This window comes from Sabethes cyaneus, chromosome 1 (assembly GCF_943734655.1).
Source record: "Sabethes cyaneus chromosome 1, idSabCyanKW18_F2, whole genome shotgun sequence".
Taxonomy (NCBI): Eukaryota; Metazoa; Arthropoda; class Insecta; order Diptera; family Culicidae; genus Sabethes; species Sabethes cyaneus.
In genome coordinates this window covers 148,430,555-148,447,344 of record NC_071353.1, presented here as the reverse complement: position 1 = coordinate 148,447,344, position 16,790 = coordinate 148,430,555, and the positions used below count along the sequence as shown (strand labels likewise).

At 39.1% G+C, this 16,790-nt stretch overlaps 1 protein-coding gene across 16 annotated transcripts in view; it reads right to left on the bottom strand.

Annotated features, from left to right (window-relative positions):
* The window catches only part of LOC128733175 (protein lap4-like), a 218,248-nt gene that overhangs the window by 106,357 nt on the left and 95,101 nt on the right, over positions 1 to 16,790 (bottom strand). Inside the window, exons 1-2 of one of the 16 annotated variants that reach the window (XM_053826846.1) lie at positions 2,134 to 2,415; positions 1,211 to 2,055 (exon numbers count right to left, since the gene is read on the bottom strand). The exons of 14 other annotated variants lie outside the window; for them this stretch is intronic. In XM_053826846.1, coding sequence (XP_053682821.1) covers positions 1,211 to 1,541 — 331 coding nt within the window. In that variant the 5' untranslated portion in view covers positions 1,542 to 2,055; positions 2,134 to 2,415. Of the gene's footprint in view, positions 1 to 1,210; positions 2,416 to 16,790 lie in introns of those variants that run through there. One more of the 16 variants, XM_053826845.1, reaches the window with a different exon arrangement.

The following is a 16,790-nucleotide window of genomic DNA, read 5'->3' as shown; positions in this document are numbered from 1 at the left end:
AGGATCGCGAAATGGTACTTTCCACAAAAAAGTTTTCCGTGAAACAATACATTCCGCTTAAAGTTTTTCGCAAAATGATATTCGGCGAAATGTTGTAAATCATGGCGAATATTACTATCCGCTTTCTGGCTATGCAATGAGGGCCCCTGTCCCCTCATGGTGGTTTTCTACTTTACTGTGAGGAAAAATTGCAAATTTGTATATTAAACTACCCATTCCTGGTAACTAATAAGCATTAACATAAGCAGCAAATCAGCGTATCTGGCATTTTATACTGCACGTTGTTGTATATTAGCTTTTTGACTGCATAGGTGTTATAAATTGGCATCCAAAATTGTATTCAAATTCTTCATGTCGGTAATTAGCTGTAAATTAGAATTATCAGCACTATAAGAAGGTTATCAGTAAAGTAGCTGTATATTTTGCCAAAACAGCATTTAAGTAGCATTTAAGGCGACCGAAATGCTTATTGGCCTACATTTGAATAGCATTGGTGATGCTTATTGGTTATCTGGGATGCTTTCATAGTTACGTAACTGCCAAAATGAATCATCTAAGGTTGAACTCCTCAGAAACTTGCAAAACTCGAGATTGTGACAAAGATCATTCGAGATTCATGATTTATGTACAACATAGTTTTCTTTGTGGCAATGCGAAGTTTGTCGGGTCAGCTAGTGCAATATAAAACAAAGTGACGAGACATACCGTGTGTCTCAAGATTTCTGTTTCTTGTAACCACTGTAAATCAAGTAGTAAAATTTGTTCTCATTTCCATGATTACAATAATTATCATGTTAGTGTATAAGATGATTTGAAAATGATTTCAAAAATAGTTTTAATGACTTTTTTGGTTAGACTTCGCATACTCCCTCCTTCCAAAGAAACCAACACTGGGATCAACCCCACTGCACTGTACTGAGTTAGCATCACAAGGGAAAAAACTTTATCTTATCGCTCCACCACGGCACCAGGTATTGCAACGTCGTTCTATGATTTCCCTCTGACTTCCACCTTACCCGCGCTCTGTCTACGCTCCCGCAAACCTTACAATTTTCGCATGAAATACAAAAACATAGAGTAAGCGCTTATCGCTTATTATAGTTGAGTCATATATGCTCTCTAGAATGGAAGCCGTGGAACTTCACTGAATCAACTTCACTTGAACGAACCACTGCACTGACGTCGTGTGTGCATGATGCATAGTTCTTACCCCGAAAGTGTTTACCACCGCCGTTGGCCTCCTGAACGTTGGTAATAATCCGTATCCGACGTTTGTCATCCTTGGCTTTTTTCCTACCCTTCGAACCGCTTCCGTTCGTCAGAATACTGTTCAAACTGGAAGAAGCGGTCGACACCACCGACGGAGTCGGTGACCGCAAGTTTCTACCCAGCGAGTGACTGGAGAATCTGCGACCACCTCCTCCGCCTCCCGCTCCTTCTGTCAGTTGGGTTCCACCTCTCGCTCCTCCCTTCGAGGTTTGCGGTTCCCGTCGCTTTCGACGACCGTTTTCATCGTTCACTTTAAATTTTACCGAGAACATGGCACTGCGATTTTACTTTTTTCTTCCAGTTTAGTTTCACTCTACTTGTTTGTTTGCCAGCAGCAAAACAATTGTTTTTGATTGACAAAACCGCTGCAGGTGGTTGCAATTTTACAACTGCCACACTTGTCTGCGCGAAGAAAATGTGCGACCGAGCAAATACACAGTGAGTCACACAGAAACTTGGTCACGAAAATATGGTTTTCAATTCAGAGAAACCAGGCCAGCCAGTGGGCTGAATCGAGCAAGTTTTTCGTGCAAGCATTCGCACGTCTTGTTCTCGATGTTGTTCAATTCCAACCCACTGCCCTGTTTAATGGCATTCGCACTTGTCGTCCCCTTGCGAGCAAACACACATCGGCTGATTACGACGACCTGCCTGCTGTTTGCATTCCACGTAGAACCTTTTTCTGTTCACCACACTTGAGACCGATTTCGTACGTCATCATGTCGCGATGACAGCGGGCCAATTAGCAAACATCACCACCACCGACGATTAAGCCCTCCGCGAAAACTGGAGAAAACAAAACAACCGTGAAAATGTCATCCCCCGTGTAGCACTCGATATTCAAATATGTCACAAGACAAGCACCGCCGCTGTGGATGACACACTCCCAAAGTACGTTTGAGTATGGAAAACTCTTGAAGACACTTTCAGCTGCTCTCAGAACCTGAAGCAAACTGACGGACGAGGGTATTATGGCCCGATAAAAGGGCACCCGCCTTCGGGTGCGACTACCGCGGCGTAGTCGATCCAAACCCGAATCGCGCACTTGTTACAGTTTATTTTTTTCCCTCTATCAGCAGCGCGTTCAGTATCCACCCAGACCAAGCTGCTGGCTGATAGCACACCCGAATCTCTAACAAGAAGATAACGATATCATCATCGGCGCGAGAATCGCGATAACGTTTATACAAGCAAACAACCTTACTTACAGGTTACACACACTCTGGAGTGTCAACCCCTTGTCGAAACCAGATAAATGTGACATTCTTTTCACGTTCACCTACTGTCCGTCCGTCCGTCCGTGCGTCTTCCAACCACGACCTCCGGTAAGTACCTGCCGCGTGTACGAGTAACGCGGTGTGTAAGTAATTGTGCATGCCATCCATCGCAGACAATACGACGGACGGACGGACGGACGGTGTGTTGTACTTTCCTTCGCCATCAATTAGCAAGTACGGAACTGCTATGCCCTTAAAATGTGCTGACATTTACGCTGTTCATTTAACAATATTGCCCAGCCCAGTGCGCTGCTACCTCTCCCTTGCCTTATTACGTTGCGAAAGTCCAAAGTCCTGGCGAAAGTCCTGGAGAGGTTCCAACCGAGGTCGAAATGTCGAAAAAGGGTAAATGACGGTTTCGGCACGATGTTGGACCGTTTTCGATAACAATGAGCAAGGTTTGCAATTTGAGTTTTTGTTTTAATACACTCTTATCGCAACATTTGTGGCCAATTATTGGTCACTACTGGCACTGACTAGTGTGTAATTTACAATTATTTATTATTTCGGCTTTTTCAAGTTTTCAGAGGCATTTCGTAGCCATTTTGGGATAGCTTTAAATTTTGATCTCATTCGAGAGTACCGCATGGAAGTAATCTGGGCACTCTGTCGAAAAATATAAACAAAACATTCAGAGAACGTTCCGGAAAAACTACAAAAATGAATTGAATGAACAAAATCAGCGTAAATCAGGCAAACTGAGGTGGAATGGAACCATCAAAATCACGCGCTTTTTCATAACGAGTAGTTTCACAATGATGGTTTCTCAAAAAAAAAATGATGGTTTCTTTGGAGAAGTTCGGTAAGAAACTTAAGTGTCTTTTAACCCTCTAACGGGTAAGACCGTCTGTAGACGGCCTTCGCTTTTGGAGCTCCAGAGCCGCATACGAAATTTGTTTTTAATTGGCAATATGAAAAATGTGTTCAGAACAGATTTCTTGACATTTTGATACTAATATCATAATATTCTAACCATGCATTCAAAAGTTATCATCTTTCGAAAACAAAAATTCCGAAAAATTCCGAAAATAATTAATGCGCGAATATTCCGTTTTTTACTTTTGAAGGAAAAGGACATCTAGAACAAAATGATTGACCTAAAAATAATTTCTATGAGTAAATTTCATGCATTATTTTAATTTTGTAATATATCTGAATTGAAAAAATATCTGGGCAGAACGTTAGACATGAAAAAAGAAAAAGAGAAATTGGACTTTTTCTTACCTAGCGCTCCTCCAGATCATTATTTTTGCATGAAAATCAGATAATCATTAGCTTGATCGCATCGTTTTTACGGTGTTGCCCGTTAGAGGGTTAAATATATTTGGATGATATCATATTGACCAACATGATAATTAATGATAAATTAATAAGATAATTCAAGACTTAAGACCTTGCAATATCGAAGACTTCTACTAAAAATAAAATTTTAACCCCCAATTGGTCAATCGAAAACTCAATGAACCGGGCACAGCACACTGACCCAGAACCTTTTTTGGAGCGCATTAGCTTTGAGTGGGAAAACGTGGTTTTAGGTTAATGGAATCTTTGGAAGACTTTCCTAAAATTAAAAGTTCTATCGTCCAGCGAAATTCAAATTTTGATTAATTCCCCTAAAAGTGTAATAAAAAATTTACTTTTATTCAGTTTCAATATAACACATGTGTTCGGCAAAGTTTTACAGCATATTATTACAAGAAATTTGGCTGAAGACAGTAACCTTCTATCTCTTCACCAAAGGTAGAAAAATCCTATCTATATCTTCTATATAAAAATGCATTTCTGTCTGTCTGTCTGTTTGTCGGGATGTTCCTCATAGAATCAAAAACTACTGAACCAATGGTTTTGGAGGCAAGATTTTTTTCTATGGTAAATTGAGACCCCTCTCTTCTTTAGAAAGCGAGTTATGACCCATCTCCCTTTTAAGAGGGGGGCTTCTACACAAATGAAATACAAATTTCCTCATAACTCGAGAGCTAATCAAGCAAATGGAACCAAATTTGGCATGTGGGAGATTTTGGAGTCTTGAATTTATTTTATGATAGTTAGAGATCTCTCACCCCTGTGGTAGGGGGATATGGACTCACATACAAATAAAACAGAATTTTCTGCGAAACTCAAAAACTAATCGAACTCGAGAAATTCGAGACTCTTCCATAAAACATTAGTCAATAACAAGACCACAAAAACTATCTCTAGTAACACTAGATCATTCAGGCAGAGACGGCAGCGAGTGTTGCCCACTGGGGGGAGGCAACTCCCCGCAGAAATCACTACTGTCTAGGTTTATTTGTTTTCCTAAGTCTACGTTGGTTTCCTGGAGCGAGCGACAGCGAGTAAGGAAACGATCGCGAAATGGTACTTTCCACAAAAAAGTTTTCCGTGAAATGGTACATTCCGCTTAAGATTTTTCGCAAAATGATATTCGGCGAAATGTTGTACAATCATGGCGAATATTACTATCCGCTTTCTGGGTATGCAATGAGGGGACAGGGGAATGGTTTTCTACTTTACTGTGAGGAAAAATTGCAAATTTGTATATTAAACTACCCATTCCTGGTAACTAACAAGCATTCAGCATAAGCAGCAAATCAGCGTATCTGGCATTTTATACTGCACGTTGTTGTATATTAGCTTTTTGACTGCATAGGTGTTGTAAATTGGCATTTAAAATTGTATTCAAATTCTTCCTGTCGGTAATTAGCTGTAAATTAGCATTGTCAGCACTATAAGAAGGTTATCAGTAAAGTAGCTACTTAAAAGCTACTTAAGGCGACTTAAATGCTTATTGGCCTACATTTGAATAGCATTGGTGATGCTTATTGATTACCTGGGATGCTTTCGTAGTTACGTAACTCCCAAAATGAATCATCTAAGGTTGAACTCCTCAGAAACTTGCAAAACTCGAAATTGTGACAAAGATCATCCGAGATTCATGATTTGTGTACAACACAGGTTAATTTGTGGCAATACGAAGTTTGTCGGGTCAGCTAGTATATATATAAAAGTGAGCGTGAGTATGTTTGTATGTTCCACCATAACTCCAGAACGCCTTGACCGATCTCCACCAAACTTAGCAAACATGTTTCTTGACATAAAAGAATCAGCACTGGGGGGTTAACAAAAACGAGGGGGGAGGTTCCCTGATAGATGGGAGGGTTCCTAATAGGGGGGAGGCCATAACTCCTAAACGCCTTGACCATTCCTTATCAAACTTGGCACACATGTTCCTTGACATCAGGGAATCAGCAGCGGTAATTGACAAAGGTGGGTAGGATAGGGGAGAGACGATAATTCAGAAACGCCTTAACCCTTCTTTATCAAACTTTCATACGTATTCCTTGATATAAGGTAATCAGAACTGAAGGCGTTAACAAAAGAGGGAGGGAGTAACAGGGGGAAGACTCCGAAATGTTTGGACGGTTCTTCCTTAAGTGACGGTGGGACAAAAGAGGGAGCTGATGACAAGGGGTTGCTGACAGGAAGGGGGAAGTAACGCCCACATGACTGTAACAATTTATCCGTACAACAGAAAAAATCAAAATAGGAAAGACTAAACGGCAATGCTCGCAGCTGTAGATTTGTAGATCAAGTGTAATTATGCGCCGAATCAATGTGACCCGTATAGTGCTAAGTGTTGCTGGTCAACTCTATATGAGTCACAGGGGTAATCATTCAAACAGTGTGTAGTTGATCTGAGAACACCATGTTTTTCCCATGGTCAACTTTATGTGGCATGTTCCACAGTGGGCTCGGCCAATAATTAATGCATACTTGCTCCTGGTGGTGAAACTAAAAACGTTGTTTACAAACAAGTTTTGTCTTGAAGTGAGATGAAAGGAATGGCAGGTTTTTTGTATCTATGGAAGAAACATTCTTGCACCTTCTACTTTTTTTGAACAGTACAATTTATAGGGATTTCCGTAAAGAAAACAGATGTGTAAGTGGCCGGGTAGACAAAAGAGGGGGAGCTAGCTGACAAATGGGGAGGAACATCCAAAAGAGGAACAAGCGTTATATTTTTGCATTATAAGCATTTCGGTTACAATAACTGATGTACAAGTCGCTGTGAGACAAAGGCGCCCCGAGTAAGATCGGGCACTCAGCTAGTTTCTTATAAATGAAATATCGTTAAAATCAGTTTTTCTATTTTAGATGTTTTTATAGTTGTTGTATGACTTTTTACAAATTTACAAAGTTGTACAAATAGTAAAAATACACATCATTGCTGAATATAGTATACCTCTATCTTCGCTTATTTAGGAACTAAAGAACTTTTAGTATGAAAATACTCTAATTTTGACCCCGAATTACTGTCAAGAAGGCACATTTTATTCAAAAACTCTCCACAGGGAATCAGAATAGCTTCAAGCAGACTGAAAAGTTTTATGAATCATGTTTAAAAGCACAAAAGTGGAACAAAATTGATCTGCTGACAAAATCGGGATAAAAAATCAGAGGGGTTGTGTACAAAACACGACCGCATATATAGGTGACGCAGGACTACGTAAGTCCCTTTGTAGTGATAGTAGCATGTATTCATGCTTGTAATCATTCGATTCTTCATGTATACATGCTATATGCAACATATCTACATGCTATATGCGTTGTATGTAACATTTATCAAAGTAGTAACATTACATACGTTCAATTCTCAAAAGATTGTGCATTTGAAAACAATTTAACAAAATCAAGAACACAAACTATTGCTTTCCTGCTACCTTACTGAAATTAAAAATTGTTTTTATTACCCATGGTTCCCCACGTTGAAGGGATTTTACCAATTCAATCCTATTTTATCAACAGCACATCTTTTCACTCCACTTCTAATGAAACGGCAAGCATGCGTATTCATACAGAGTCGTATTATAACCGAACACCACAACTGAAGCACATTTTTCCAACATAGATATCAAATTCGCCTACGTTTAATCGTCTCGCAGTAAAGAATTTGCGATCTGTTGGGACAAAGAACTTTTGTCATTTTTTCTGGCATACTTCCCTAACACAGACATAAAATTGGACTAGGCTCAATCGCGTTCGTAAGAAATCTGTTGGCACGAGGGGGCTTTGTCACTCTTTCTGGCGTACTTCCCAAGCAAGGACATCAAAATGGTCTAGGTTTAACCGCGGTGTTAAGAAATCTTGTTGAAATGAGGAAACTTTGTCACTTGTTTTGGCTTACTTCCCAAGCACAGACATCAAATTGGTATAGGTTTAGATCATCGCAAAGAATCTTCCAACCAATCACGAAGCGAGAATTCTGGTAAAACATAGGTTCATTATTTTCAATTTTTCAATAGTTCAACATCAAGAATCCATACTTTTCTTCATTTGGGCTAATTCTTAGAAGATTTTCCGATCGATTGGTGTAAGAATATTGGAAATCGATCGGAAAACCGCTGAGCTATTAGCGCTCAAAACCTTTCATTTTTCGTGACGCTCGCATTTTTCGATTTTTTGGAATGACACCCTATCTCAAAACTTGCCGTAAGACGTAGTTCTACGTCAAAATAAGAAGACTTAAGGTTAAACGAGAACTGAAAAATAAGTATTGTTTATCATGGATACAGATGTTTCATGATAACCATGCTGTTGCTTGTGGAAGAGACACACTGTCGTATGCAATACGTATTGTATGTAGAAAAGCAAACCAAACCATGCCACACTGTGCCGGTAGCGGCAGTGTTTGGTAGTTACCAAGGTAATGTTGGTAACTTACCAATGGTAAGCATTATACGCCATACTTCGGGTCAAAGCAAGCTAGTCTTTCTCTTAAGTTTTTTGCTGTTTATCACTTTTGTTCGAGTTACTGATAAAAAGCAAAGCCATGGGCTTAAACCGTCATTAGACGTTACCCTTCTTCATCGACAGACTTCGCAGCCGGCTGTTAGAGTACAGAAAAATTACTGGGCTAGTGTAACGATCCGACTAACTCTATCTAGCAAATACCGCCGAACCGAGATTCGAACATATGACGACTGGCTTGTCAGACCAGCACCGTACCACGAAGCTAACCGGGCGGTTTAAGTTACTGACTTTTACCAGCTGACCTGCGACAAACAAGTGCTGATGAGAGCGAGTGTATATCAAAATATATTCTCTCCGAAAGTTATCCTGCTCACTAGTGTGACGCAACATTTGTTTGTTCTATTATTTTGTTGTTTTGTTTTGTGATATATTCTGGTTGCTACGTATGTTTGTTTTATAGGCAGAGAATAACTGGTTTATCGCACTTCTCTTTTGTCGGTTATTTCTTCGTATGAAGAATGATATTTTGATACCCTGCTTATGAGGGAGCAAACAGTTTGGTCACATTCTGGAGATGTTGATTGACTCTGGGAAAGCAAAGTTGACATTATATAAGCTAATCTGCTACTGAAAGTAAAACAATAAAGCGTTATGGTTGTTATAGCGTAAGTATTTCTTATGATAGCTTTACTAGTAGCTCTATCGTATTGGGAATGGTGGAACAAACCGATTTTCGAGCTATTAAAGAATGGTTAATCGTAAATTACGTTTCGCAAGAATCGGATATAGCTACATATTCAATTACGTTACAATACTGAATTACAGCGTAATTGGTCACGATCTATGTTTTATATTCATTATAAAGTTGCCCGTTATGATTCGATTTTGTTACGGAGTTTAGGGATAAACTATCTAACTAACGTTGTTGAATATTAACATTCACAATTTTCTGATATTTTTTGCTTTTTCATCATTTGCTTGTTAAATGGTAAATGAGGCAAATGGGATCTATCGCTATGGTTTTGAAAATTCTCCTCAAATTCATTCCATAGGCCTTTTTTGTAATTAAACCTTCGAAGCGGTACCACTGAAGAGTTTCTGTGCCGCAACAATTTTAAACAATAAATGTAGACTGAAGTTTTTGGAGCGTCTTAGTAGAATACGAAACCTAAAAATAAAAATAAGAAAACTTATCCAATTTAATTCTACTATGTGTATTTTATTCAATGACAGATACGTATTTCGCCTACGACTTGCAGGCTTCCTCAGTGTCTGTTTTCGAACTTCGAAGTTCGAAAACAGACACTGAGGAAGCCTGCAAGTCGTAGGCGAAATACGTATCTGTCATTGAATAAAATACACATAGTAGAATTAAATTGGATAAGTTTTCTTATTTTTATTTTTAGGTTTTTTAGAATAAATGTAGATTACACAGTTGAATAAACCCTAACTTTGCATTTTTTAGCTCCCACTTGCCCCGGGTTAGTTATCGCGCTTTTTTTGTATGTTTTCTAATTGATTTCGATCGGTGAAATATTAAACTTTGCTGATTACGATTACGTTTTATTCGGCTATCATCATTTACTCTATTCAACAATAAACGTACCAAAACAAGACATTTTATTTGTCTAGTGTCAAACCGGACCATTAAATTCTGTGCCATACAAAAACGTCTTTCTAAGACTTGACCCTTCTTTATCGACAGACTTCGCGGGCCAGTGCAAAAATTCTGCTGAATATCTAGCAGCACCGCCTAGCATTCGATTCGAACACACGACGCTTGCTAGACCAGCATCGTACCTCGAAGCTAATTGAGCGGTCTGTGCCATGCAGAAACATTTTATTTACCAATGGTAAATAACGTACCGAACCATTTTAATCAAATGCTATGCAGAATCATTTAATTCACCAATGATTGTACCGAACCATTTCATGCATCTATGGTCGTACCGAACCATATACTTCATTGAACAATGATCGTACCGAAACGTTTTTCTTATCAATGGTCGCACCGAACCATTTTAATTAAATGCCATACAGAATCATTAAGCATCGTCTAATTTCTTCTTTATATCCGCTTAACATAACATATGTAAAACAAGAACTGAAAAATAAGTAAGATAGCAAAGAAAAATAAGAAAAACGAATAAGAAGCAAATGGTAGCATAAAGAGATAAAACAAAGCAAAAAAGAGATAATCGGAAGCATAAAATTAGGAAAAAACGCAAAGAAAAAGAGGAAAAATAGTAAAAACAGAATCTAAACTGCACAGGGCAAAGGGCAAACGGCATAGAGAAAAACGAAGCAGATAAAGTGTAAAACAAAAATTATTATAATGCCAGCGTAGAAAACTTAATCCACCTTCAATTACTAGTATTGGTAACCTTGAAAAAGGACTGATTCGCTTAAGAAAAGCGTAGCGATGACACTGAAGTTTCCATTAACTTGGCTTTGCGAGCAATTTTGGTCGTCAGCTTAGCTTCCTCCTTTAGACATGTGCGTTGGCAATAGCATCATTGTGCTAAGAGATCACTGAAGCAATACCGGCATTAGAGGGACTGGGAGAAAAGTTAGGTTCGAATCCGGTTATAATTGGCTCCAATTATAGCTTAGTTCAACCGGTGTAACTCCCAGTTTGGTAAAAAGGAACGAGTTACGAACCTATTGAAGTAAAGTAAGTGTTGTTTCAATGACCCTCTCCATATCTAATTTCCGTCCTTTCCCCTTCACGTCTGGTCTCGCACTGGAGATACTATAAATGCCTAAATGCGACCAGTATTCGACTTGTACAAAGATAAAAATTTTGTTTTTGAACCAGAAGATGTCAAACCACCGAATTCGCCTGCAATTCGGTAGTTTTCGATCTTGGAACTCACGGGAACGGCCAGCGTTTGCTCTTGCGCTTTTGCGCGGGATTAATTAATTATGGGCTCTTTATGATCGTCACAAAAAATGACTTGATGAAGTGAGGAAAAAATTATACTGTAAATGTTAATGCACAACACTCCTCTCTCAGTGTAAGCAGAGAACAATAACTTCGTCAACTAAGTTTGAAATTTGCTTGGATATCATTGTTTTTTTTGGCTAACCTAATGCCACTTGTTTTATGACATCGTTAACAACAGAATAATTACACCATAATCAAAATACATCAGAAAAGTGTATTACCGCCGCGTTTTTACCTCGCGCGAAGCTTGTTGAAGAACCGAGCCGAGCCGCCCGCCCGAACAAACTTCATCGGAATGTACTACATAAATATTGACTAAACAACAACAACACACAGGTTAAATCCCCGTGCGTGAATGTTCAATTAGCGTGAAGGTGCTTTGTGGCAAGACTTGCGGGGCTCGTTTAGTAGCGCTGCTGTGTACAACAACCGAACATTATGATGGTTGGTGGTTACAATTTATTTTGTTTTGCTATCAACAATCTGTGTTTTTGTGCATCATTCATTCATTCATTATTGGTTGGGTTGGTTGGTTGGTACAAAACACAAAACTTTCAATCCGATTCGGGTCGAGTAAGAGGTTAGTCCCTGTTGGAAGCTCTCATTAAAGAACATTAAAGCCGGGCTGACTACCACCACCAACAGGAAGCAATGAGAATTAAAAAAAAAAAAAGGGATTGCATATAACAGTGAGCAGCAGGAGGAAAACCAACAGAAATTCAATCCTTTCTCTACCTTCTCATCGTACTACATACTGGGGTGTTGCTAAAACCTGTAAAGTGTACTCATATAGAGCAGAGCTCTGCTCTGCTGGGTGCGCTTCAAAGTGAATCGGCACTAAGTACTTTCCGTTCGTAGAACGGTTCAGTTCATGGCGACCGGTGCATGTATAATTCCCTTTCAGAACACCATCTCTTAAACAGGGTGACGAGCATAAAATTGAATTAGTCACCATTTGCCCGAGAAAAAAAGAATGCTAGGAGAAGGTAATCTAGTTAAATTCGTCCTGTGATGTTTGTGAAAAAAAAAACCCCTGAAAAGTCTTTTGACTGACAGTTTGTCGCACGTCGTCGTTTCTGGGAAGAAAACTCCAGTCTCTATGATCATTCTAATATCTTGCTTCGGTTATGGTTGAAAGTTTACCGCAAATTCTTCACGTTTCAGTGCCTCCTGGCTGGCACTAGTTTTTGTTGATGGAAACAACCATGGGACCGACCATGGGTTGATGGGTCGCTCCCATTCGTTCGTTCGTTCGGGTGTGGTGGAGGAAAAACGTAAAATTTAAAATGTTTTTTTTTTTGTTTTACTATTCAGCAGAACCAAACATGGGAAGAGAGTCCGAAGAAAAGGGGCTTCTTTGCGGGCCGGAGAAACCGCCCGCCCATCAGCAGCACCGTCGTCGCCACACTGTTTTATTCGTTGTTTTCGTCTACGTCGCCCCCTCTATCGTCTCTGCGTGTTGTTTATGGAAGTAATTTACATAAAAGCGAGGCAATTGCAAAGAAACATTAGTCATCAGTCCCGTTGTCCATGTTAAGGTACTGACTGACTGGTGGCGGTGGGAGGACGGACGGACGGACGGACGGACGTGTTTGGGTCTTCATTTAAGAAGCTACATCGCATTTCATGCAATTCTGCCAGTTAAAGAATGTGTCCATATTTTTTTGTTCGCCTCTTCAATATGCAAAGCATAGCATTTATTCTTTTTTTTTGGTGCTGCTGCTGCTGCTGCTTCCATGCCCGTACGTACTGATTAGTACGCTACGCGATTACAAATTTTTATCAACTCTGGTGCTATGGGGCAAGTGTGTAGAGTGGTTCTTGAATAAACGCTTAACTTGAACTGTTAATTGCTTAAAACTTTTATCCAAGCAAGCATGTTCTTCGATACAGTAAAGTGATTAAAGTAATTAAAGTGAAGTAACTTTTCAGCTCAATGTAGTTTTGATTCTTAGTCTTTGCTACACTGAGGCGTACAATAATAGGCTCTAACTGCACGACGATACATACAATGTAGCATAGATTGTCGACACGGTCGTATTGTTCTACGTCGTTACATAGTCCTGCTCGTCGTCACCGTCGCCGTGATAATAATAGATTTTGATTTCAGAAAGTGATGGTAAGTAATATCACATAATAAAGGTAAAAGCAGTAGGCGATGCCATTCAACTACCTGTGAACAGGGGTGTTAATTTCATACCTTCTAACTTTCATCCCTACTCAATAAAGTCATTAAAGTCATTCCAATAAAATCTACTCAACATTCACAGGTGTTCCACTAGAATTTATATTTCAATCATGTTTTTGGCAATAATTTAGAAACAAACCAAATGGTAGCGTGAAATTTTTACCACCAAATGATGAGGACTTTTTTCTAACAACATTTTTCCTGGATTGCTGAGAAAATTTACTCACATTTTTTATCGATAAATGTATGTTTTACGACACTTGGATCTTGAGATATGAATTTTTATAATCTGACACACTGGTGAAGCACATGAAATGCGTATTTGTCGGAATAATAAACAGTGGCTACGAATGCAGCTACCAAAAGGTCCGTGAATGCTTAAACCAGAGATCTTTGTATGAATTTCAAGTTGAGCTGCGTTAATAGGACGAACAGTGCTACTATTTTATTTATCTATACCTATAAAGAAGGATTTCTGTCTGTCTGTCTGTCTGTCTGTCTGTCCGTAGAGGTTTTTTGGGGCCAGGAAAGGTTTTAGTGATGGTTAGAAACCCCTTCCCCCACCAAGAGGGGGGGCTCCCATACAAATGAAAAACAAATTTCTTCATAACTCGACAACTAATCAAGCAAACAGAACAAAATTTGGCATGTGGGTGTTTTCGGTGACAAGAATTTATTCTATGGTAAATTGAGACCCCTCCCCTCTTTATAAGGGGAATTATAACACCTCTCCTCTTTAAAAGAGGGGGCTTCAACAAATTTCCTCATAACTCGAGAACTAATCAAGCAAATGGAACAAAATTTGGCACGTGGGTGTTTTTGGAGACAAAATTTTTTTCTATGATGAATTGGGACCCCTCCCCACTTTAGAAAGGGGGGCTCCTATACAAATGAAATGCAAATTTCCTCATAACTCGGGAATTAATCAAGTAAATGGAACCAAATTTGGCATGTGAAAGTTTTCTAGGGCATGAATATTTTCTATGGTGAATTTGAACCCCTCCCCACTTTAAGAGGGGGGGCTCCTATACAAACGAAATACAAATTTCCTCATAACTCGAGAACTAATCAAGCAAATGGAACCAAATTTGACACGTGGGTGTTTTTGGAGACAAAAATTTTTTCTATGATGAACTGGGACCCCTCCTCACTTTAGAAGGGGGGGCTCCTATACAAATGAAATACAAATTTCCTCATAACTCGAGAGCTAATCAAGCAAATGAAACCAAATTTGGCATGTGAAAGTTTTCTAGAGCATGAATATTTTCTATGGTGAATTAGAACCCCTCCCCACTTTAAGAGGGGGGCTCCTATACAAACGAAATACAAATTTCCTCATAACTCGAGAACTAATCAAGCAAATGGAACCAAATTTGGCACGTGGGTGTTTTTGGAGACAAAATTTTTTTCTATGATGAATTGGGACCCCTACCCACTTTAGGAGGGGGCTCCTATACAAATGAAATTCAAATTTCCTCATGACTCGAGAACTAATCAAGCAAATAGAACCAAATTTGGCATGTGGAGGTTTCTGGAGGCAAAAATATTTTCTATGGTGAACTAGGACCCCTCCCAACTTTAAGAGGGGGTGCTTCTACACAAATGAAATACAAATTTCCTCATAATTCGAGAACTAATCAAGCAAATGGAACCATATTTGGCATGTGGGTGTTTTTGGAGGCAACCATTTTTTCTATGATGAATTAGGACCCCTTACCTTTTTAAGAGGGGGGGCTCTCATACAAACGAAATACAAATTTCCTCATAACTCTAGAACTAATCAAGCAAATAGAACGAAATTTATCATGTGGGTGTTTTTGTAGGCAAGAATATTTTCTATGGTATATTTTCTATGGATTTCCCCACTTTAAGAGGGGGGGGGCTCCTAAACAAATTAAAAACAAATTTCCTCATAACTCGAGAACTAATCAAGCAAATGGAACCAAATTTGACATGTAAGTGGCTTTGGACGCAAGATTTTTTTCTATGGTGAATTGAGATCCCTCTCTTCTTTAGAAAGCGTGTTATGGCCCATCTCCCCTTTAAGAGGGTGGGCTTCCATACAAATGAAATGCAAATTTCCTTTTATCTCGAGAACTAATCAATCAAATGGAACCAAATTTGGCATGTGGGAGTTTTAGATGGCAGAAATTTTTTCTATGGTGAATTACGACCCCTTCCCCTTTTAAGAGAGGAGCTCCCATACAAATGAAATTCAAATTTCCTTATAACTTGAGAACTAATCAAGCAAATGGAACCAAATTTGGCATGTGGGAGATTTTGGAGTCTTGAATTTATTTTACGATAGTTAGAGACCTCTCAGCCCTGTGGTAGGGGGATATGGACTCTCATACAAATAAAACCGAAATTTTTGCGAAACTCAAAAACTAATCGAACTCGAGAAATTCTAGAGTCTTCCATAAAACATTAGTCAATACAAGACCACAAAAACTATCTATAGTAACACTAGATCATTCAGGACGAGACGGTCGCGAGTGTTGCCGGTGACCCGCCGTCGGAAGCGCCGCCCACTGGGGGGCTTTCAAAACTCGAGATTGTGACAAAGATCATCCGAGATTCATGATTTATGTACAACACAGGTTAACTTGTGGCAATACGAAGTTTGTCGGGTCAGCTAGTTAATAATAAATTGTGCTTTGTTGACATTTTGATATCAATATCATAACAATCTAACTAAGCGTTCAAGAGTTATCAGTTTTCAAAGAGTTCCAAAAAAATATTATTTCAACTTTGTAATATATCTGAAGTGAAAAAAATCTGCGTAAAGCATTAGACATGAAAAGGAAATTGAGAAATTTGACTATTTCATACCTGGTGCTTCTACAAATAATAACCTATACCTATAAAAATGGATTTCTGTCTGTCTGTCGGGATGTTCCTTATAGAATCGAAAACTACTGAACCAATCAGCGTGAAAATTTGCATGTTGAGGTTTTTAGGGCCAGGGAAGGTTCTTATGATGGTTAGAGACCCCTCTCCCACTAAGAGGGGGGGGGGGGGGGGGGCTCCCATACAAATGAAATGCAAATTTCCTCATAACTCGAGAACTAATTAAACAAATGGAACCAAATTTGGCATGTGGGTGTTTTTGGAGGCATGATTTTTTTCTGTGGTGAATTGAAACCTCTCCCCACTTTAGGAGGGGGGCTCCTATACAAATGAAATACAAATTTCCTTATAACTCGAAAACTAATTAATCAAATGGAACCATATTTGGCATGTGGGTGTTTTTCGAGACATGAATTTTTTCTATGATGAATTGAGACCCCTTACCTGTTTAGGAGGGGGGGCTCCCATACAAATGAAATACAAATTTCCTCATAACTAGAGAACTAAT